The sequence below is a fragment of the Podarcis erhardii genome, assembly GCF_964252035.2.
Source record: "Podarcis erhardii genome assembly, chromosome: 8".
In the NCBI taxonomy this organism is placed as follows: Eukaryota; Metazoa; Chordata; class Lepidosauria; order Squamata; family Lacertidae; genus Podarcis; species Podarcis erhardii.
Genome location: NC_138499.1, coordinates 43,068,428 through 43,091,458, shown reverse-complemented (window position 1 = coordinate 43,091,458; position 23,031 = coordinate 43,068,428). Strand labels below are relative to the sequence as shown.

The following is a 23,031-nucleotide window of genomic DNA, read 5'->3' as shown; positions in this document are numbered from 1 at the left end:
ACTTTTAAAAGAAAAAGGAAGTTATTCAGACCACAAAATGCATCTGTTCAGACAGGCATTTTAGACGATGTCTGTGAGTGAGTTTGGCTATTTTTGATACTGTTGGTGAACTGTTTTCATTGACACAGTATGATTTTAAGTGATGTTTAAATTATTGTTTTTTAACCATTTTCTTATGTACACCCTGGAATCCTATGGGCCAGGACGTGGCTTATAAATATAAATAATGCATCAATAATATAACAGGCGAGTCATATACTCCTCACATCTTACAATACAGGCAGGCAAAAGACAGATTTTTTGTTATTTTTAAAGAAACTTTAGTAATGCCCATTTCTGTTATAATCTTTCTATAAACCTCAGGAATCTTAATTCTTAGCACATTAGTCTGAGCATAATCAATTGTTTAATGTGGAGCAGCACACTGATAAGCACTCCCTTTTTCAAAATGGCTATTTCTATATTCATCAGCTATTATCAAGTATGAATACATTACCAAAACAATTTACATCTCTCTGGTATCTCAGACATCCTCAAATCTTTCATACAAATATATTCAATGTGACATTTAATTACTTTTTTTTAACTCAGACATATGGCTTATGTACTTCAATACATGTTTTTATAGTCAGTGAGAAATAGCACTTCTTGCCTACAGACTGTTGTGCAATGATTCAACTAGCTACTGGCATTTTGCTAGCACTCAAACGTGAAAGTGCAAACACTACTATATTTCTTTGTGTTCTCCTGAAAGTTCATTATTTGGATTTTGGAAATCTTTTTAGAACGTAGACAAGCTCAGGAATTGTTAAGCAATAACACAAACACGGATCACATGCTATGTAAAAAGTGTTGGGGGGGGGAACCATCCCAGAATGCCCTGTGCCAAAAAACGATGTGGCCTCTGTAGTGCTTATATAATGATTTCTCAAAGTTTGATTGCCACACATAATTAAAACTGGACAGGAACAGTGAGGGTGTTGATGAGCTAATATTACAAAATCTCATTAGTAATGCATTCATTAAGATGGCATCTAGCTATACCATTTGCCAGCAACCATTCCCTCTACGTACAAAATGCACACTGCATTTGTTAATTAGAGGGAGGCAACCAGAGCAGAAACCTATTTTCTAAGAATCCTATAACCAACAGTCTCAGTCTATGTTTCTGCCCTACAAATCCATAAACACTCCACCAATCTGAGAAGGGGGAACGACAAAAATATATTCTTCCCCCAAATCAATGGGATAAAAATGGAGCTGTAGATATGATCCTATTATAAGCTGCAAGACAACCCAAGAACACAATGCCAATTCAGTATTTGAACACTCACTATAGAGGAACTTCGGGGAATCTTTAAAAAAACCAACCAAGCTAAAGACAAGCACTGTAATTCCCAAGCCAACGAATACGGGAATACTGATAGAGAAAGATGTTGCCTTTACACTTCTAGAAACAAAGCTCAAAGGCACTGCCTCATTGCTCTAGTATGGAAGCAAGTGATAACAGACCTATTTCTCCATTCATAATGATGAAATTTTCTATGCCTACGTAGGAATGAAATCAGCAGATATGAAATACATCCCACTCCGGCTCATTTAATTGTACTCCCACAGAGTTTGGCATATGATCTTTGAGGGAAGCTATAGCAAGGAAGAATGCAATCTGGTTCCTTCAAAGGAAGAAATATTAGACTAATGAGATCACTCTGGCAATCTCTCTCTCTCTCTCTCTCTCTCTCTCTGTATGTGTGTGTGTGTGTGTATTCCTGCATTCAGGGGGTTGGAATGGATGATCCTCAGAGTCCCACAGCTCTATGATTCTCTCCCTCTCTCTGCATGAGCACACTTGCCCTGGGCCTTAGAAAGCTAAGCTGGCTGGGGCCCCCCAACCTCTGGGAGACACCACTCTTTGGGGCAGGTGGGTGGGACAGCTCAGAGACCAGGGACAGCAGCAGCTGCTGCCTGGAGGACTCCCAAGGAGAGGAGGCTGACGGAACACTCCACAAGGGAGGGTGTTTGAAAAAGGGTGAGGGGCTGCCAGCTCTGCAGGCAAGGGGTGACATAACTGGGCTCCTGAGCCCCACAGGCGTGCCGCAGAAAGAATGTAGTTGATTAAGGGAGCCATGGACTCAAAAAGATTGAAAACCTCTGATATAAGAGGCGGATGGGGGGGGCTGGTTGGTCAAGATGAACCTTGGAAAAGTGTTACCTTGACCTTGACCCTAACGGGCCATGCACCAGCCTCCAAGGGAAACTGCACTATGCTGCATTTCCAACCACCAACCAACCATTCCCAACACCTAGAAGAACTTCCAGCTTAGCCTCCAACACAGAGTGAAACCAAGAGTCGCTGTGGGAGAAGGTGAGTTTGGCACATATAAGGAAAAACTTGCAGCACCTAAAATTTCTGGATCTTGGCTGCAAAATGTTTTCTAATTACAGTGAGCCAGGCAGAACTAGAGCCAATTTATTTGAAAGGTGCCAAATATAGACTTACATTAAGAGCATTTCCCCCCACCATAAAAAGTAGTTTTACTTACAAAAGTAAGAAAACAAGTGACTCATTCACTCACAGAAATAGGCTGCAGTATGTGATATAAGCCTACCAAAAGCTGATTTTTTTATTTTAAAAATGCCCACAAAAATGGTGACTGTGATAAGTGCCTATAATAAAGAACTTCTTTCCATTCCTCCTGCCTTTGAACAGACAACATCCATGCTCCACTTTCTCTAGCTCTCACAGCTACCTAAGTTGACTTGCAGCAACACACATTTGTATCTACTCTTTCCTCTTAAACGAATTCCGTTCTATGCATGACTGTCTGATTTTTTTTGCCTTCTTGACTCCATATTTGGAATTATAATTTTACTACCCGTTAGCCATTACCAAAGAGTTGCCAACCTAGCTTAAATACTGCCTGTATAATCAACTTTTTATTTCTGTAACAGCTTGCACATTAATCCATTTTTTTGCCATTTGCAATTGTTTATAAACTTTGATCTGCTGTCTGATTACTATTTCCCCCGGCATAAGTGTAATGCAAGCATAATTTGCCCTGTGAAATGTGCATAACTGTGTGTTTCTCCTCAATGTACATATGTTTGTTATGTACTCATGCATCTCTTCAACACATGTAAATGAGGCCACACAGTAAGAGCTTGGGGTCTAGCTTTAAGGCAGCACAATGTGCAGAACAAGTTTATTGTTTACATGGTATGGAAGTGAAGATGGATGTCGGAACCTAAAAGTTCCATGCTTTTTGGTGCATGGTTGAATTTGTAAGCACCTTTGCTTAAAACTTTTTTCAAACCCTAGAAACGATATTTGTGGTTTCAGGAGTGTGATTATGTCACTATAACATTCAACCGGATTGTTTTGCTGGGATTGCCTATGATTCTTTGATACTGTTATTCGTCCTGGACACTTGGGATAAAAGGATAACAATTGAGAAGCAGGAGCCAGTTATTGTGCACTTTGACCATCTTTGGTCAACAATTTCTGAAGCCTCAAAATTAACAGACTGTGTACTTATGTACTACGTTACAAAAACATATCACAGTGTCACAGCAAGTTACGCATACTGTGAATTGTCCCTCCAAGCTCAGGGACTGCAAACTTCATGTCAATTAAGACACGAGGAGATCACTGGCATTCTATAATAATTTTAAAGGCTGTCCATTAGTTGGATTGACTTTAACCTCAACAGAGCAGCAAAAGGAACAAATAAAATTTCACTGTGGAGAAAAGCAGCTGTCAATGCCAAATGCTTTGTCCCTTTCAGCCACCCTGAGGAGAGAGTTCTGTATCAAGATGAGCTTTCTTGGTATGAGGGCCACTCAACAGTATTTGAGGGGAACTATGAATGGACACAGTTTTACATTCTTACAGTATATTAGCGGTGATCCTATTTCACAATTTGACTTTCAGAGAGAAGCAGAGGAGCACAATATATTCGGCCAAAGCAAATGTATAATCTTTGTTCTTTTTAGTACTACTGAGCAATGTAACTGAATTCTACAAAGGCAACTAAGATGACATTTAAAGGGGGTCTGTGTTGTGTACTGCAAATAACTGCTGACTTGAACAAGACAAAAGTGACCCATTTTTTTTTCTTTTTTCCACTTTTATTTGAGATGGCAGCCAGCCAGCTAGACGTCTTTACACTCCACTGGCAAAATTTACTACAGTGCTGAAATAATTCCTGTATTGTAGCAGCACAGTAGTATATCACCATTTATACTCTGTTTGTTAGATGTCACAAGAGCCTTTTTAATATAAACATTCATTTTTTGCTTACAATCCTGACACCTACTGTGCTTCAGACACAAAAAGGAACTGAAGCCTTTTGCTAACAGCTGAAGCACGTGTGCAAATTAAAACAGCCTTCTTTTTTTATCCAAGAACCAAACAATGTTAATTTTCTGATCAATAGAACTTCACAAATGTTTTGTTTTATTTATGATGCATGGCTACTATTGTTATAACTCCTTCAATAGTAAGAAACTTCCTTCAAAGCTTTTCTCCCCCTAGTCAGTAGAAAGATGAAAGAAACATCTCCTAAGATTTTTTGTACTTTGGTTTGGTCATCTAGTCCAATCCCCTGTAATGAAGGAATTACAGCTAAGAATAAAGTATGCAGTTCCAAAGGCTGGAGAACCTAGAAATGAATGTGGGTTGGTGGGTGGAAACTCGGTTATTGCTTCCTTTATGAATATATTCACAAGACTTTAGTATTGCTAGCTAAAGAGCTGCCGGATGTTTTTAAGTTCTATTCTCCCCTTGCAGGACTATTAGCTTGTATAAGGCTTTTCCAACCAACTGATTCTTCCAGAGGGGAACTAGGACCATGAATACTGACTCATAAACGAGCTAGCCCTTTAAGAGGCTCTTGCTGGTAAGCATAACAATAACTCTGTCATGCTACAAGGCCCTGGTAATAACAAGACTTGCAGTGATTCAGATCTAAATAAGTGCCAAGGCAAACCATACATTTTGCAATGTATGGAGCATTCTTTTTTTTGTAAAATAAAGTCATGGCACACAATACGAAAGGTGGAACAGAGGAAGGAAAACGTTTTGTCTAAGAAGAGCTAGTTTTGAAAACTACGGCTCCTACATCTTTTTTAGATAAAGTGTGCAGGCTGTCACAAAAAAGAGAAATCAACCCATGGGTTGCCATGGGTTGGAGAAGAAAGTAACCTGTAGCTCTTCAAACCCCATCTCCTATCAGCTCCAGCCAGCATGGCCAGTGGTCGGGGATGATGGGAGTTGTAGTTAAACATCTGGAGGGCTAAAGGTTCACAGCTCCTGCACTCAAGGCGCAGGAGCCCTAATACTGAAACATTGGTCAGCTTTCTTCCAGTGAGAATGCGCTGAATACCAAATGACTTTATGCTTCTCTCTCCAATTAATTGGATGTTTTCATGTGACAGTAATTCATAGGAATCAGTGAATTCCCCATGGCTTCTGCAAATGAGCGCCCACACAGAAGCTTGGCAGCACTAGGTAGCATGGGTTGGACAGCTGCCACTCTCCTTTGTCTTTCCCTACGATGCTACAACCTCTCTCATTGCTCCCACATCCTCTTTGCCTCTACTTTGTGTGGAGAAGTCCCACCAACTCGTTTGTTTGCTCTGAGAGCAAAAGGCTGAAAGGATGACGTATTAGAGCTCAGGCTTCCTGGTGCCCACTGCAGAGGATGTGGAGAGGGGGACACTCAGCGGTATGGAAACCTTGACCCAGCCCTGAAGATGAACACAGAGCAGGATGTGTGATAGCTGGGAAGCACATGTTCCATCTTTATTTGTCTCACAATTCAGTTCTGGAAGAAGAGGATTATGCTCCCCAGTAGAAAGTAATTTCTCTCTCTCTAATGCAGCTGATTTACCTTCTGAAATGCTTCCCCCCTCCCAGTTTTGAAGAGGCGGGTTGGCTAGCAGCAGACCCAAACTCCCCATTTAGGTGGACCTACATTAGAAGGAAACTTTGAATATATTCGCTGTCTTTTCAGCCAAAGTTCTCTAACTGCAAGTCATACAGAACTTGGCTTGGTTTGGTTTTTTAAATCACAACACATATCTTATTGTTTAAGTTTTTGCAGTCTGTTTGTGCAATGGGTAAATGGTCCAATACAATTAATTACCAAACGTATTGAAAAATTTCCCTCCATGTGAATGCTGAACTAATTTGGAGAGCCTGACAGAGGGATAATTTGATTTGGCTAGAGGCCAGGGAAACAGAAGGGAGGAGGGAGGCGGGAGTTGGACAGCATTTTCTGTTCTTATTTTGCATTTTAGGAAGAACTGACCTCTTGAACAGAAGTTCAGAGAAGGTTCAAAGACAGATGTAAACCAGCATAAAAGTTACATCGAATTTTCAGGTACTGTTCAAGTTCTTTGAGTTGTTCTACAATTTAGTAATGCCATATTTCAACTAAGGGGTATGAAAAAGCTGCTATCTTTTAAAATGACAGATTAGATTTACTTCCTCTTTGCTACTGATCAGCTTTACGCCAATCGCTGTTTACTGAACATATGTTAAATCAAGGGGGGTGGGTTAAATACCATTTGGTTGACAGTTATTTCACATAGTATACTTGTTCCTGAAATTTCACACACTGAGCAAAGCAACAGATTTTAACACATTTACCGGAAATTAGAAGACAGTGCTTTGACAAGAAAAAAGATTTTTTTCATCTGCAGTAACTTATTTAATTATACTATGTCCAGCAAAAAACAACACCACACACCTTTTAAATATGTGGTTCTATTAAGCCAAAGGTTAGCAATGTGGCATGTGTGAGCATAGTGGTCTCCTTGAGGATTCCATCTGGCACTCACAGAGCCTCTGAAATCTCTCTACTCATGGCTCCCTTGGCCATAAAGTGATGGTAAACTCTCCCCCCTCCCCATTGCAAAATATCATAGGATCATAGCCTTGTAGAGATGGAACGGACTCCAAGGGCCATCTAATTCAACCCCTTGCAATGCAAAGTACATAAAACTGAAGGAGGAAGCTATAGGAGTGGCACTCTTTCCCCCTTCCTCTTTCAGCTCTATGTGCTTTCCAGGGGTCAGATTAATTCTACTGGATCCAACTTTCACCCAGAACCCTTGGAAAAGCAAGGGAGGTGTGTGTGTGTGTGTGTGTGTGTGTGTGTGTGTGTGTGTGAGCACATGCTGATCTGGGAGAGAAGTGATTAGAGTGGATGGCTCTCATAGCACTCACTCAAAATCCAAATGTGCCCATGGGTCCAAAAAGCTTGGTGACCCCTGCAGTAAGCTACATTATCTAACAGGCCTGTCTTCTATGAATTTGTCCAATTCTCCTTTGAAAGCCATCCAACTCTGCAGCTGTCACCACCCCTTGTGGCTGAGAAATCCACAAGTTATCTGCTGCACGTAGCAGCAATTTTTCTTGTCTAAAGCTATACCAGTTTAATTGGGTAATGTAGAATTCTAGTAACATGGGAGATGGAGAAAAATTTTTAATCCCACACCATGCACGATTTTAGAAAACTCTACCCCACCCCTCTTACCTGGCTTTTTCTTACCTGCTAAAAAGGAAAAAGATCCAAGGATGGGTGTAGCCGGGGGGGGGGGGCAGCTGCCCCCCAAAATCAACAAAAGTAAATAAAAATACATAGCTAACTGAGGTTCTGCGCCCCCCCCCAACAAAAATCCTGGTTATGCCCTTGGCTCCAAATGCTTTAGTCTCTCTTTGTAGTGAAGGCTTTCCAGTCCCTGAGTCATTTTGGCTGCAGCTTTACCACTTCTAGGATACCTCATTCAAGATGGGGGGTACTCAGAAATAAACCAACTTTAGGACAGTCTTTAGCATCAAAATGAGCCTATCCCTGACAATGAGCAAACCATTCAAAAATGCCTCCCTCCAGCCCTCTGCAAATGGGGGTTAACTGAGTTCACAAGCACCCTTTTATTCAACAGGTGGTAGCAATGGCTTCCACACAGAGGATATATTGTGTAGGATGGCATGATACAAGATGCAAGGATAGGAGTGTCGGATTAGAACTGGGGAGACTCTGGTTCAAATCCAACTCTGTCATGAAGCTCAAAAGGGATCTTGGTCCAGTTACCAGCTCACATCCTAACCTACTTCACCATGATGTTGTGAGGATAACATGAGAAGGGACCATGTACTCTGTGTCTTGAACTCCCAGGGGAACAGGTGGGATAGAAATGTAACAAATGAAATATGCGGTTCAACCACGCACACCACAAAAAAAAATACCTTTGCTTAACCTAAAGTCTGCTGGGTTTTGCTCAAGGTCAGTTTTTAACTGCTCTTCTACTACTTTTCAGTGCCCAGCTTAGGAGGCGTTAAAAGGGGAATATACAAATTCTGGAGGAAAAGGCTATTAAATGTGACTGCTTGTGATGGTTGTCGTACTACCTCTAGGGCGCTATACCTAGTGAAAACAACAGTGGGAGAGAGCTCTTGGGCGGAAGAGTCACAGGTCAGCGGCAGAGCATTTCCTTTGTGCACAGAAGATCCTGGGTTTAATCCCTGGCACTTCCAGGCAGGGCTGGGAATGTCCCTTGCCTGAACTCCTGGACAACTGATGCCAGTTCATGTATTGTAGACAAAGCCAAGCTAGATGACCAATGGCGTGACTTGGCACAAGGCAGATTCCTATGTTCCTTTTGTCTTCCTGCTTGTGAAATTCTCTTGACATCTGCTTAGTCACCATGGGAGGCAAAATTCTGGACTAGCTGAGGCCTTTGGTCTGATTCCACAGGGCTCTTTTTATGATCAGCCTGAATCCTACTGGTTAAGATTAAGGTTAAATGTTGGAGAAATCCAATTATTGCCAGGTATATTGTGCCCCCCCTTACCAGGCTAACAAAGGATTCAGACCAAAGTTCTAGTACTATCTGCAGACACATCCTCCTGAGAATTTTAATTGAGCCTTTTGACTTGCCTACTCTATAAGGATTTCCCTACTGGCCAACTACAGTCCAGCTCCGCCACTTACTCATTTAGGCTTTCCTGACTAGAGTATATGTGCTGGGAAATGGTTTAGAGCTCATTGACAATTATTTCCATTAGGGGATGCTATTAACCTGACGTGTTGCTTTGGCATATTACAGAAAGGCTGCTATATGACTGTTGCAGAGGCAGGATAATCTTAACACAGATTTCTCGCTGCATTAAATTGATGTAAAATATTAGCACGAGGTTTTTTATAGAAGTTCTAAACAGTTTCAGTGGGGGAGCGGGAATCCTTTGGGGAGGAAGAGCAGGATATAAGATCAATTTAAATAAATAAATTGGTTTTTAGGGTGTGTTCTCAGTTCTCACATGCCCACCACTTGCCCTGATACACAAACGTTTAGGGGAGATGCACACCTTATGTTTAAAACACACTCGATACACATGACTGTTCTACACCATAAATTCAAAGCACACCCAAAACACATTTAAAGCACATGACCTCCTCCAAAGAACATTGGGAACTATAGGTTACCCCTCACAGAGCTACATTTCCCAGCACCCTTAACAAATTACAGTTCCTGATGTTCTCAAGGGGTGTGTGTCATATGCTTTAAATGTATGTTGGATGTGCTTTAAATTTCTGGTGTTGACCTGCCCTTTCAATTTGTTGCTTCCAGCAAAGGGTAGGGGAGAAGCAAAGTGGAGACTTCCAGCAGCCTGCACTAACACATTGCACCCTGGTGCTAGACCACAGTTAAACATTAACTATGGCTTGATATTACATGCAAACTAGGCCATTAACAATTCATTGTGGGAAGTTGTTTAATATATTTTGGAAATGTTTAGTATGCCTCAAGTAGAGTAAAGAAAATAGAGAGGCTTTAACTTGGGAGAAGGACTGAATTCACAATCATACCACCTTCGTATTACGTATGGCAAGAAGCTATGTTGTATTGCTTCCCACAAATTTATCTATTACTGAAGCAGGAAGTTAACACAATACAGCATATTGGATTGCACACAATCGAACATAAAGCAATGCCGTCACACTGAAAGCTATAGTCACATCCTTTGCCCATATCTGACTGTCTGTCAAAACACACTGAGGCAAATTTATTCTCAGCCCAACCGTCTATACACATCTATTTTGCAAGTACTGGGTTCAGTGGGACTCACTCTCAGATATGTTTGCATAGGATTGCAGCATAAGACCTCAGACTAAACTGCAGGGAACAGTCTGGCACTGAGAGCAATAAGGTACTGAACATGTGGAGGCTCCTCCTCTTCTCTATTCAATTGTACAATACAAAGAAAACCATTTACAAAAGCTATGTTTATTATTATTTGTTATTTTTATTAATCACTCTTTTCACAAAAGTAACTCAAGGCAACTTACAGAAAATATTAATTAAGCAATATTAAGATGTATAAAATATTGCTCAGTGTTTAAATCAAACAACTCAACCAGATGCTGTAGAAGCATCATCACCATCATCATCTAAAGACGGGCCCTGACTGTGGGCTTACAGACTGTAAGACAAGAAAGAAAGCAAGAAAATAATTAAGGAACAAATCAGAGAGGAAGGCCTCTGAAACAGTGGGAGCTACTGCAGAAAGAAATCTTCAAAAGCCACTCAAGCTAATGGGAGCTTTGGGGAGGGGGTGATGGGACCCTGGCCTGTGAGGAAAGGGTTGAAAGGGTCTCCCCACGGTCTTTATCGATGGCTATTTATAGTAATGTTCTGTTTCAGAGAGATGCATGACATCAAATCATGGATTTGATGCCGCATGTAGTTTGGCCCTGGGCATAGTGTCCCCTTATAACATGCTAAATAACACCTTTGGAATGTGGCCTGAACTTCTTGTATGTGGACGAATAAGACTTTACAACACAATAATAACTGGTCTCTCTCTCTAAACAGCAGCCATCTCCCATTGCAGTTATTAAAAAGATCAGTTTAACCAGAGGTCACAAGTCATAGCTGCCTGCCTTACAACATCCTCTTGTAATAGCCTTTCTACTTCTCAAGTGCAACATAGTTCTCTTTCTCTCAGAGCAGCCTTGAACAATGCACACTTATACTGCCAATAAGGGAAAAGCACTTTCCTCCAAGGCCCTTTTCATTCCTGAAAATGAACTTCACAAGAACTCAAAGGGAACTGTCAGAACCGAACTAAAATATATATGCCTGACTCATACCAGAATGGTGCTATTGTCACTTATGTTTATATGTACTTAAACATATTTCTTTTATTTTTGGCCAGTGCTATAACAGGGGTTCTTGTGGCAGCTTGTAATAAGGCTAAAAACTAATGAAAAATTCATTCACTAGAACAGGCACCACCACCTAACCAAACCAACAATTCATATTTACGCCCCTAATGAAGTTTTATACTTTTGCAAATCTGCAAGCAACTGTTGCAAGCTGGGTATAGGCAAAACGGGCTCAGCTCACTTAGGTATACAGAAATGAGATTTCCCCCCCAAGGAAATAACATATGCCAGGGAAAGACAGCAAACCATACCAGGTCAAAATGCTTTCAGAAATGGACATCTTGGGAAACAGCAGCAACAGTACAGTATTCCAAACTGTCAACAGACTGAGCTGGATGTTTCTTCTTACAACCCGTTAGTGGACAGCACACATAACATGTACCCAACATACAGGACTCTGTACACATAATTGTGAATGGTGTACTAGATATTCCCCATGGCACATGAAGTTAGCTTTCTCTTAGTGAAGTTAGCTTTCTCTTAATGAAACTAGTATAGGACTTCACAGCCTACAGTTATTCTTCATCAACTTGGCAATTACAAGTTGCTTGAAATTACCCCAATCCACCTCCTCAAAAAACGTGCCTTCTTCCATGTCAGTATTATGGCCTCATTACACAGCCTCCTGCCCAGTTCAGACCTATGAAATCTCTCCAATGATTTGCCTAATCGCCACCTTCCACTCCTCCCGCCGTGATACACCAGCTCTCCTGCCCTAGCTCTCATTTTAACAATAGCATGTATATATGCATAGCCAAAGCCATTTGTTTAAAAACATGGTAGTTGGAACCTGTGGGAGCTACCAAGGCCAGCAGCTCTGAAGGAACAGCACTTATTTTAAGTCATTTCTATACTGCTCTTCATTTAAAAATGTGTCAATCCTAAGGTGGTTAACAAAAAAGCAGTATCTTACTGGCACCAGAAAAGGACTTCTTAAAGTTTACTACAGCAGTTTCAAGGATACCAAAATTGGTGGTTATCTCAGGGTTCAAAGACATTGAAAAGGAAGTATAAGAACTGCCTCAAGTACCAGAGAAAGTACAAGGCTTAGTACAAAGCTATGATAGAGGAAAGGGGGAAACCATTCTATATTAATCAATAAAAATGAATTAGCTGTTTAAAATAAAAGCAGCTTTAGACATCACATCACTAGGCAAAGAGCTAACATGAGCTTTACTGCATTGGAAGATGACCTACAGTAGCAATTAAATCTCCAAAGGATTGCATTGAAGCAGGAGGAAGTAGTTTGTCAGGCAGTTATAACCATGATGAGTGGAAAGAGGAGAAAGAACTCACTTGAGCACAACGGGCCACATTCAGCTTCATGGCTCTTAGAAGCAAGGGCGTTAGGCTTTTTACAACATTTTGTTTTCACATAACGAGTGCCACAATATTTCATTTGTAGGTTGCCTCAAATGAGTGTGTCTGTGCAAAATACCTTAATGTGAGAATTAAGTGCCATAGGAATTACCCCCGTGGCAAGAACATGCTCATCGGCCCCAGACTGTGTTGGTCAACCAAAAAACCAAAGCTCTTATATCCAAACTGCTAAGTATGGTGGGACATATTCCTTTTCAAAATCTATCTGGCACCATCCTTGCCAGAAAAATAATGGACTCGTATAATACTACACTGCTTTCTACACATCCATCATATCTTTTCAAGGAGCCAATAACATCAGCATGTCTCCCTAGTTCTTATGCAAGACACCAGCATGTCATGTGTATCTATTTTCCCACTGAATCACTTTCTTCTGGAAAAACAGTGCCATCAGTGTACTGTAATAAAAGAGCTCCTTTCTACAAAGAAATTCAGGGCCATGCTAAACAATGCAAGATTCCTTTACAGCACTTTTGTGTACATATAGGGAAAAAGCATGAAAACTGCTTTTAGACTGAAAAAAATGCATGAATCTACAAAAATTGAGAAAAATTCTTTCTCTACTGTAATCAGTCACTGCTGTGAAGTGTACACTACACAATGAGAAGTGTGTGTTCACTTGACACAGCTTTCTACATCATTTTTGAACAGATCCACAGATATGTTTTCCTTCCTCAGCCCCTATTTTGTCTGCTTGCTATTCTTTCAAAGGAACTTGCTGCAATTTGCTTGTTTACCATTCATTATTGTTTCCACAACATTCCCTTGCAGGAATGACTCTTACATGGCTTCCAAATACCCTCATGCATTTTAATTGCGTACTTTCTGAATTTCCAAAGTCACCCAGGCAAAAATACATACAGAGAGCTCCTAGCAGAAGTGTCCACACATAAAAAGAATAATACCAATGGTTAATAAAAAGCCAAGATACTGCAGTGGAAATAATATGCTGCACAAGTAAAATGAATTCTATCTCAAGAATGTAAAATGCAACTTAAGTTCTACATTCTGTAGTTTTCTTGGCCGTGGCTTTCTGACTCCGGATGTATTTGGGCACATGTCTGTTCCCCCTCTCCATATCCTTAGACATTCAAGGCTAATTATTAACATAGAGAGGGAAAGCACACACACACACACACACACACACACACACACACACACACCTATTTAGAGCTATTTTCATATTCATTCATTCAGTCTTATTAATAGCTCTGCACAAAAAGATACTGTCCTACAACCTTAAGCAAAACCTTGTTGTGAAAATAAGCTCATGCTGAAGGAAATGTTTTCTGCAAAACTCCTCACAAAGATACTGCTCTGGAAGTAATGCAAAGTTAACAATATGCACCAGACCAACCAAGGACATTCTACATGTGTAACAGTCCACAGAACAGTCCAAGTGATCTAGAGCATCCTTTGCCAACCTGGTGTCTCCCAGAGGTTCTGGACCACATCGCCTATCAATCCCAGCCAGCACGGAAGGCAGGATTAGAATATACTGTTGCTGGCAGAGCACAGTGGCTAGGAAAATGAAATGTGGGCTCAGAGAATCCCAGTTCAAATCTTCCCAAAACTATGAACTCATGGGATGACCACCAGGTACTCCTTTTGTACAAAAGTGGGGTGATGACTAGCACAAGAATATTGTAGGGATTCTGTTTTTGTAATATATCTTTGCATGTAAGGATTCTTAAAGTAGTGGATGTTAATAACACTGAACAGTTAGGAAAATTATTGTAAATGCAAAGTTTGATGGTGATGATGTTGGCTATCCTAATTTATTCAGTGACAAAGTATAACAATCAGGGTCAGGTTAATATACACATACACACAAAGTCTAAAATCCGCAATTGGATGGTATTTGTATCCAACAAAAATGTCACAAGGTAGTGAAGAAGCTTTCAAGTTCTCCAAAACTCCATGCTAAACCAAAAGTGTTCTACTTAAGTGTATATGGGCAGATAGCCCTTAGGACACTCACACAAAGGAGCTGGGTTATTTGCCATCGGAAGCACTTGTGCTTTATTGAATATGCAAATGCAGAGGATTTTTTTCTATGTACAGTATACCATCAGAAGTAACTATTTAACTACTTTTAAAGATATTCAAGATCAAAGACTGAAGTGTGTCCAGTGCTGCCATCACTCGATATATCCAGATTCACATAGATGCCATTCAGAATGAAAATACCGGCCATGTATTTCTATCAGGGTGAAAGAGGTGAAGAAATTCTAAATTCTTGGAAACAACAGCTGCTAATGAGCAGATCTTGAATTTTATCAAGTCAACCCCTTAGTATCTCACTTTTCACATTAGCCAAATGGGCCAATACTATTTAATGATGTTTTCAGGAGTCTATTGTGAGAAGGACAATATGAAAGAGTGTTTCACAGTTTTAAAAATTAGGAATCAATTGGAAACTTAACCCCTCTTCAGACAAGCAGGAACCTGGAAGAGCAACACGTGGGGAGGATGTGGGGTGAGTGTGCTACTTTTCCCTCCCCACATTGCTGTCCATGGGTTAGAAGACAACTGCCCAAAGCAAGGAACCTCATGTCCTCATGGAGGCTCCCAAACAACAAACTCCCAGAAAACCATGGTTCTTTACTACATGGGAAGCCAACACGAGTCACCCTCCAACTTGCAGAGGGGGACAGATTCCCATAGCCATGTACGGCTTCTTCCAGTTCCTGGAGCCATGAAGAAAGTCTTGGACACAAATGGACAGTGATCATAGAAAACGGAGATGTGTGAATACCAGGAGACTAGGTGGATTGCAAAGGGCATTCAGAAGAGAGACTTGCACAAGAGCTGTAATACAGTGAGGAAAAAAGCCTTAATCCTAAAGTTATAATGACATCAAGGGTTGAATTTCAGGAAGAAATTATGATTAGAAGGAGATAGCAGAAAATTATGGAGAGCAGCATAACAGTTCAAAAGCTGCAGTGGAAAACCTTCCCAGCTCAGTTACCCACTTTCCAACTGCTTGCTGATCACACAGTACAGTAGTTACATCCAATGCAAGGGGAGGAGAGGAACACCAGCAACTATTTTTGCACTGCTACATTTGAGAGGAAAGGAAAAGCGGATGAAAACCCAGTAGACAGGCTCCTAATAATAGAAATGCACCAGTCAACAACCCTTCTATGCCCTCCTTTATTAACACGTTATATAACTTGGCTATTCGTTTTAATTCATAGACGTCATCTGATAATATGCAACCACTCGAACAGAAGAGTCAACTGTTAACTAGAGAATACTGAAGAAAAATTCAGGCAGGGTGCCCATATGAAATGTGCTGTCTTTAGTTTAATGAATGTCTAGCTTAATCAATTGGGAATACCTTGATAGATCTGGGCGAATAGGTGATGCAGGGTTGGAACCATTATCTATTCAATATTTAAAGAGGCATAAATATTGCATCATAGCTGTTGCTCTCCTGCACTGCATATGTAAACAAGGCAGATGCAAACACACTTCTCCAAGACAGAGAATGATTAGCAATTCCATATCTTGCCATTCTAATATGAAATGTTTTTTTCATAACTTGAAAGTTCAATTTGTGCAAAAGGCTTTTAAAAAAGAGCTTTCAAAGGATTCAGTTGTAAATAAATCTAATTCAACGGCTGGCACAGGAGATGGGTACACAAGAAAATGGGTATTCTGTGTGATTGTGTGGGGATGGGAAAGCAAAATCAAATATAAGTTTCAATCTGAAGCTACCAAAAAAAAAAAAAAAAAAAAAGAAAGAAGCTTTTGGCTAGCTGAGAGAGCACAGATAACTGAAGAAGTAATTGCAATGGTTATAATTACTATAATGTGTTTGTTTGACAAACACATCTCCATAATAAAGGAGCTGGGGGGAAATAAGCACATCATACTAACCCTTTCAAAGTTAAACACAGCTTGCCAGAATAGCCCTTCAACAGAAGAGCCTATCAACCATACTTTGAAGGGAATTGGATTTCTGCACCAAGCTATAGAAGCAATTCTTAGTTTATGCCCCTTTGGGAGGGGATTTATAACCATTTCTTCTTTCCCTGTACCACTCCTGTTAATGTTGCCCTCAGTAAGAGGAGAAGCTGAGAGCCAATAGCCATCTCAATATATCTATGGGCGAGCACAATTCTTGCTCTGAGATTACGCAGAGTCCTATACTTTGCGTTTTGGACCACAAGCCAACATAACACACCTGAGCCCATCTGCTTGAGTGGGTTTCTTAAGCACGCAGCTCTTGAATTTGCATTGTGTTCCGGGGCTCTAATATCCCAGCCGCAAGTCAGCCCAGGTGACTTGCAACGGGACCTAACTTCCAGCTGAATTTCTTGGGATCGCAGCCAGGGCGACTAAGGGAAAGCCGCTCGACTTTCAGATATGGTAAATTAAAACGGCCCCAATTCGCGCAGGGAGCAACAGTGGGCGAAAGGCGAGCCAGGGGCCAGTCCGGCGCAGCTCACTTGCCCCCTCCTCTCCTCCCCATTCGGCGCGCCGACCGCCCCAGCTCCCCGGGCCCCGACACCGCCCCCCGCCGCTTTGAGCTCCTTAAGATCAAAGCCCTGGCATTCGCCTCCTTCGTGCCCCATTCATATTTTAGTCACGTGCCCCTTCTCCCCAATGGGCTCTTCTCCCCAGAAGGACTCGCGCCTGGAGTTTGGCCGGCGTTCAAGTGGAGCAGAGGCAGAGTCTGGCGACTCTTTCCGAAGTGGCTGGGGAAGGAGGAGAGCCAGTGCCCGGCTGCACAAGCGCCACCACCGGCGCCGCTTCTCCCGCTCCCAACCCGCCGGAGTCCGGCCAAGTTACCAAGCTAGCGGCTGCTGCCGCTTTTCCGCGCGGCCCTTTGCGCTCTTTCTACTCACCGCCTTCCAGCCTGACGACCTGAGGCAGGCGATAGGTGCTCACCAGCAGGTCCAGCGGGACAGACACGGCGCTCCACTTCACATCCTTCAGACTGGAGCCCGGCGAGGGGCCCGCATCCATGTTCCCGCCCTTCTTGGGGTCCGGGCGGCGGCGGGGGTCGTCTGGTGGCGGCTTCGCCCTGCTCAGCCTCGACTCTCGCCGCCGCCGCCGCCGCCGCCTCCCCAGGCCATGATGGGCTTGGCTTAAAAGCAAGGCGAGTCGCCGCCGACAGCTGCTGCTGCTGCTGCTCCTCCGCCGGCCCCCCAGCAGCAGCGGCGGCGGCGGCGTGGGTTGCACAGACGGCGGCGGCTCTTCCCGCTGGCTCCTCTGCTTGCAGCTCCAGCTGACCCAGTAAACGCCATCCCAGCACGGACTGACTAATCAACAAGGTGCCAGCGACGCCTGCGCAGTGGGCGCCCCTCCTCTTCTCCACTCCCCGGGAAAAGGGCAGCCCAGGCGCTCCCTCCTGGGGGCGTGGAGAGAGAGAGAGAGAGAGCAGCGCCGGGCGCGGGAGGAGACGCGCGCAAACGCTGTTGCTCTCGCTCCCCCGTCCGGCCGCTCAGGCGCCCTGCAAGCTGCGGCGGCGGCCCGAGTTAGGAAAGCGGCGGAAGCAGCTGCTGCTCAAGTAAACGCGTGGAAAAACAGAAGCTCCAAGCCGCTTACTCGGAGGAAGTAAACCCCGTTGGAAAGAATGGGATTCAGAATAAACATGGCGAAGGTGACGTGGGCTGCCGCCAGATCGATATGTCCGTGGTTAATACCATGGGCGGTGGCAAGAAGGAGCTCTCGCCCCCGCCCTCCACTCCTTTGCTGGATTAACGTATATATACTGGTATTTTTCTTTTAGCGATCTCGACATATGGCACACACAAACCACTATCTAGAAATAGGCTTTTCCCCTTTTGTGCCCCCCCCCATTTTTTGTCTGCTGCCGCCACCACTGATAAATACTATTATTAGGATCAAACAAAATGTCACAAGACAGCGAGCAACGTTCTGAGTTCTCCAAAACTCTCCATTAGACGAAATGTTACACGAAAGGGGGAGCGAGGACAAGGGCAACAAGGAAAACAAACTAAGGGAAACTATAAAAGATGAGGCTGCATCTTATTTTGTTTTATTTATTACATTTATATACCACCTATTCCTTCAAGGTGGTGTATGTGGTTCTCCAATCTCCCCCCATTTTATCTTCACAAGAACCCTGTGAGGTAGGTTAAGCTGAGAGACAGTGCCTGGCCAAAGATCACACAGTGAGATTCATGGCTGAGGGGGGACTAAATCCCCAGATTCTTCCCAGATCTTGTCCAAGTTTAGACTTGGTTCCAAAATGAAGACTGGTTTATGGATTGGATTAGACCCTGCTAGATTCTTTAGGACTCAATGATCCCTGTTTTTGAAAACCTAAATCCTACACTATAAAGGGTTTTGAACAACCCCCCAGACCTCTGGAGAGATTTGACTCTCTTGACTTTATTTTTCACACTCTCCTCAGTTTTTAGAATGTTGTTCTTCAGAAGTCCAATGTGACTCTGCCGACAATTGTCCACTTACACATAAGATGAACCAAATAGCACCATGATCACTTGGTCACCTTCCCTGACATTGGTTCCATGACCAGCTGTTCTTGGGCACAGTCATTTAAGGTATCAAGAAACCTCTTGGTCATGACCAGAATACACATTTACCTTGTCGATGTAAGGGCAACTTAAGTCACCCATTACTACAACCGCAACACTTCCTTCTTTCGGTGCCTCCTTTGACTTAATCAGCTGAAGCTAAATGGAAGTGGTTGGACGTGTTACTCAGTGGTAACCCTTAAAATCTCTCTTATGAAATATAGGTAGGATCATGCTGCACAACCATAGGGCTATTCGTAACCTTCAGTGGAGTTCTTTGTCACTCAGGCCTGGCTTTACCATAGGGCAGCACAAGTAGCTGCTGGGGGCACCCAAAAAAAGCAAAGGGTCTCCTGTGCCATGGTTGTGCTCTTGTTCGTGTGCAGAAACGCACACATGCATCACAGCTAGGGCTACCAGCCTATCTTCCACCCCAATCCTTCTGTTAGCACCATCCATCTAATCTGCCTCTCCTTTAATTGCCCACCTGCAATGTTATATGGCATTGAGGATGAGTGTAGCACAGCAGTGATGACAACAGACAGGTTTGCTTGCTCATTGATTCTGTCTGTAATTGGTGTAGAAGCAGAGCTCTCAGTGGTGGAATATGCCTTCCCCTTCCTAGCAGTTTTGATTTGGGGCAGTTCAGCTGCTCCATCCATCTATCTGAGCTGTGTTGCTGGCAGGAAGCAGCGGTGGACCAGCCTTAGACTTCCTGCGCAGAGGGATGTGTGTGTCTTTTCTTCTGTTCCCTTTGTATGTTTTGTTCTTTCTCTGTTCTATGTCTCATCTCTTGTACTCCCATGGATTGGCTGATTGTCATTAGGACCGGTCTTTCTCAGATGGAAACAGATGCTATACTGCCTATTGTAAGATATATGTGTATGACAGAAAGAGAAATATGGCTCAATTATAGTGACAAAACAACTTCAGCCAGTTCTGTTGGCATTGCTCCAAAAGAAAGGAAACTGATGGCATTGAATGGGATAATGATGTCCTGGAAGAATCCTTAAATATAATGAGTGTTTGACAACTATACTAGGCACACTGCTGGGAAAGTGTACTATGTTCATAGGAACCATACATAGAAAGCAAATATTACACTTTTTTTGTGGGGGAGGCGACATTAGTAGGAGTTTAGATTTCTACCTGCTCAGGCTCACAGATCTTTCCTGCAAAATTCGTATCGGTTTTGCATCAAATCAGTAATGTTTTTCCTCTGTAAGGAAAAGGTTACACTGGAATTGGACCCCAGTACTAAAAACTGATGTCTTGTCTCTTGAAAGCATACGATTGGCAGCTAGGAATCTTGGATGCAGCTCAAGCTGTAAACTGAGACTTTGTCCCTCAATTTCTGTAACGTTTTTACAACATTTGATTTGCATATCAGTAGAGGTATCTTATTGGTTGCAAAATAACATTTTTTTTTGTGGCAATGATAACAATTTCTTTCCTTATCCAGGGTGGTTGTATGATTAGCCCCAAGCAATATGGGAGTTGAAAAAAAGCAATTTGCGTCATAAGTGCTACTGGATCGCTTGAGCTTAGCAATGACTCACACCAGAGCCTGGAGCTTCTTGCTACCTTGATAAAGTATTTATTTATTGCATTTATGTCCCACCGTTTCCTCCCAGGAATTCAAGGTGGTGTACATGGTTATCCCCCTCCTCATTTAATCCCCCCAACAACCCTGTGAGGAAAGTTAGGCTAAGAGGCAGTGACTGGTGCAAGGTCGCCCAGTGAGCTCCATGGCTGAGTGGGGATTTGAACCCCGGTCTTCTAGGCCCTAGTCCAGGGGTCAGCAACCTTTTTCAGCCGTGGGCCGGTCCACCGTCCCTCAGACCTTGTGGGGGGCTGGACTATATTTTTTGGGGGGAAATGAATGGATTCCTATGCCCCACCAATAACCCAGAGATGCATTTTAAATAAAACACACATTCTGCTCATGTAAAAACACACCGCTGTCTGCGGGCCGGATTGAGAAGGCGATTGGGCCGCATCCGACCCCCGGGCCTTAGGTTGCCTACCCCTGCCCTAGTCCAATAATCACTACACCACACTGGCTGAGGAACAGGGGAAGATGTTTAATATTAGCCAGTTATTTTTTCTTGTTTCAGTATAGCCTCTTTAAAGGACCCAGAGATTCCTGAGCAGCTTAAAGGGTAGAGAGGGGTAATTCAGAAGTTGGGAAATTTGGGGAAGAAATTGTTTGATCTAAGAAAAAACATTAAAATAACTAAAATGAAATTGAGCTAAACTACATAACCAGCAGAATGATGTGTTAAATAGTCCATCTACTCTTTTCCATTTGGATTGTTTTTAGACTACACACCATCTCAGCAGAAGCTGCATTTGCTCCTTGCAACACTGTCAAGTGACTCCTATTACATGAACTCTTTTCAGCCGAATAAAAAATATTCCTTCCAGTAGCACCTTAGAGACCAACTAAGTTAGTTCTTGGTATGAGCTTTTGTAATTCTTTTGTAATAAGACAGCTACTTTGAGATCTTGTATAGAATGTTCTGGGAGATAGAAGTGTTCTCCTACTGATTTCTCTGTCTTGTATTCCTGATATCAGATTTATGTCCATTTATCCTTTGGATTAGGGTTTGGCCTGTTTGTCCAGTATAGAGAGCTGAAGGGCACTGTTGGCATTTGATGGCATACACAATGTTAGAAGATGAGCAATTAAATAGTCCTGAGATTGTATGTTTGATGTTTTTTGGGGCCAGTAATGGTGTTGTCCGGGTGTATGTGGCAGCAAAGTCGGCATCTGGGTTTATTGCAGGCTCTGGTACCAGTGTCCATGTTAAGTCTGATTGTTGTATTATTGTGGGTGAGGAGTTGTTTAAGATTGGGTGGCTGTCTGTAGCCAATGAAAGGCCTTCCTCCCAGAGCTTGAGAAAGAGAACTGTCATTGTCTAGGAGAGGTTGTAGATCTCTGACTGTTTTAACTTGAGAGCTGTATGTGATTACTAGTGGTATTCTGTTATTTTCGTTTTTGGGTTTGTCTTGCAGCAAGTTCTCTCTGGGTATCAGTCTGTCTCTGTTGATCTGTTGTTTAACTTCATCAGGCGGATATTTTAGTTCTAAAAAGGTTTGCTGTAGATATCTTAAGTGAGAGTTTCCGTCTGTAAAGTTGGTACAGATGCGGCTGTAATGTAGGGCCTGGCTATATACAATGGATTGTTTGGGATGTTTGGGATGGTAGCTAGAAGCATGTAAATATGTTTGTCGGTCAGTTGGTTTACGGTATAAGGTGGTGTCTATACGGCCATCCTGCATTTTTATAGTAGTGTCCAAAAAATGTATTTCTTGCATAGATTGGTTCATTGTTAGGTTGATGGTGGGGTGAAAGTCATTGAATGTCTGGTGGAAGGTGTCCAGGGTCTGTTGACCATGTGTCCAGTTAATAAAAATATCATCAATGTATCGCAGGTACAAGAGCGGTTTGAGTGGGTAGGCATTTAGGAAACGTCGTTCTAAATCTGCCATGAAGATGTTGGCATACTGTGGGGCCATGCGAGTGCCCATTGCTGTGCTGCTGATCTGGAGGAACAGGTCATCACCAAATTTGAAGTTGTTGTGGGTAAGGACAAAATACCAGAGTTTGGTAGCAACGTCCACTGTGATTTTATCTGAAATGGTGTTCCCTATATGTGTGGGATGTTGGTATACAGAGATTCCACATCCATAGTGGCTAGTATAGTATTGTTAGGAAGATTATTCAAAGATTGTATTTTCCTCAGAAAATCTGTGGTGTCACATACATAGTTAGGAGCACTAAGGGCATATGGTTTCAGAACAGAGTCCATATAACCGGAAACACCCACAGTAATAGTGCCAATACCTGAGATGATGGGGCATCCTGGATTTCCTGGTTTGTGTATTTTAGGTAGAAG

At 42.5% G+C, this 23,031-nt stretch overlaps 1 protein-coding gene across 3 annotated transcripts in view; it reads right to left on the bottom strand.

Annotated features, from left to right (window-relative positions):
• GAREM1 (GRB2 associated regulator of MAPK1 subtype 1) overlaps positions 1–17,713 on the bottom strand; it is a 76,966-nt gene extending 59,253 nt beyond the window's left edge. For 2 of the 3 annotated variants that reach the window (XM_081873679.1, XM_081873680.1), the window contains exons 1-2: positions 17,471–17,608; positions 10,356–10,489 (exon numbers count right to left, since the gene is read on the bottom strand). Coding sequence is in view for 1 of the 3 variants with exons in the window: in XM_081873678.1 (XP_081729804.1) it covers positions 17,471–17,591 (121 nt within the window). In the remaining 2 variants the exon portion in view is untranslated. Of the gene's footprint in view, positions 1–10,355; positions 10,490–17,470 lie in introns of all 3 variants that reach the window. The other variant, XM_081873678.1, reaches the window with a different exon arrangement.
• Between the last annotated feature and the right edge of the window lie 5,318 nt (positions 17,714–23,031).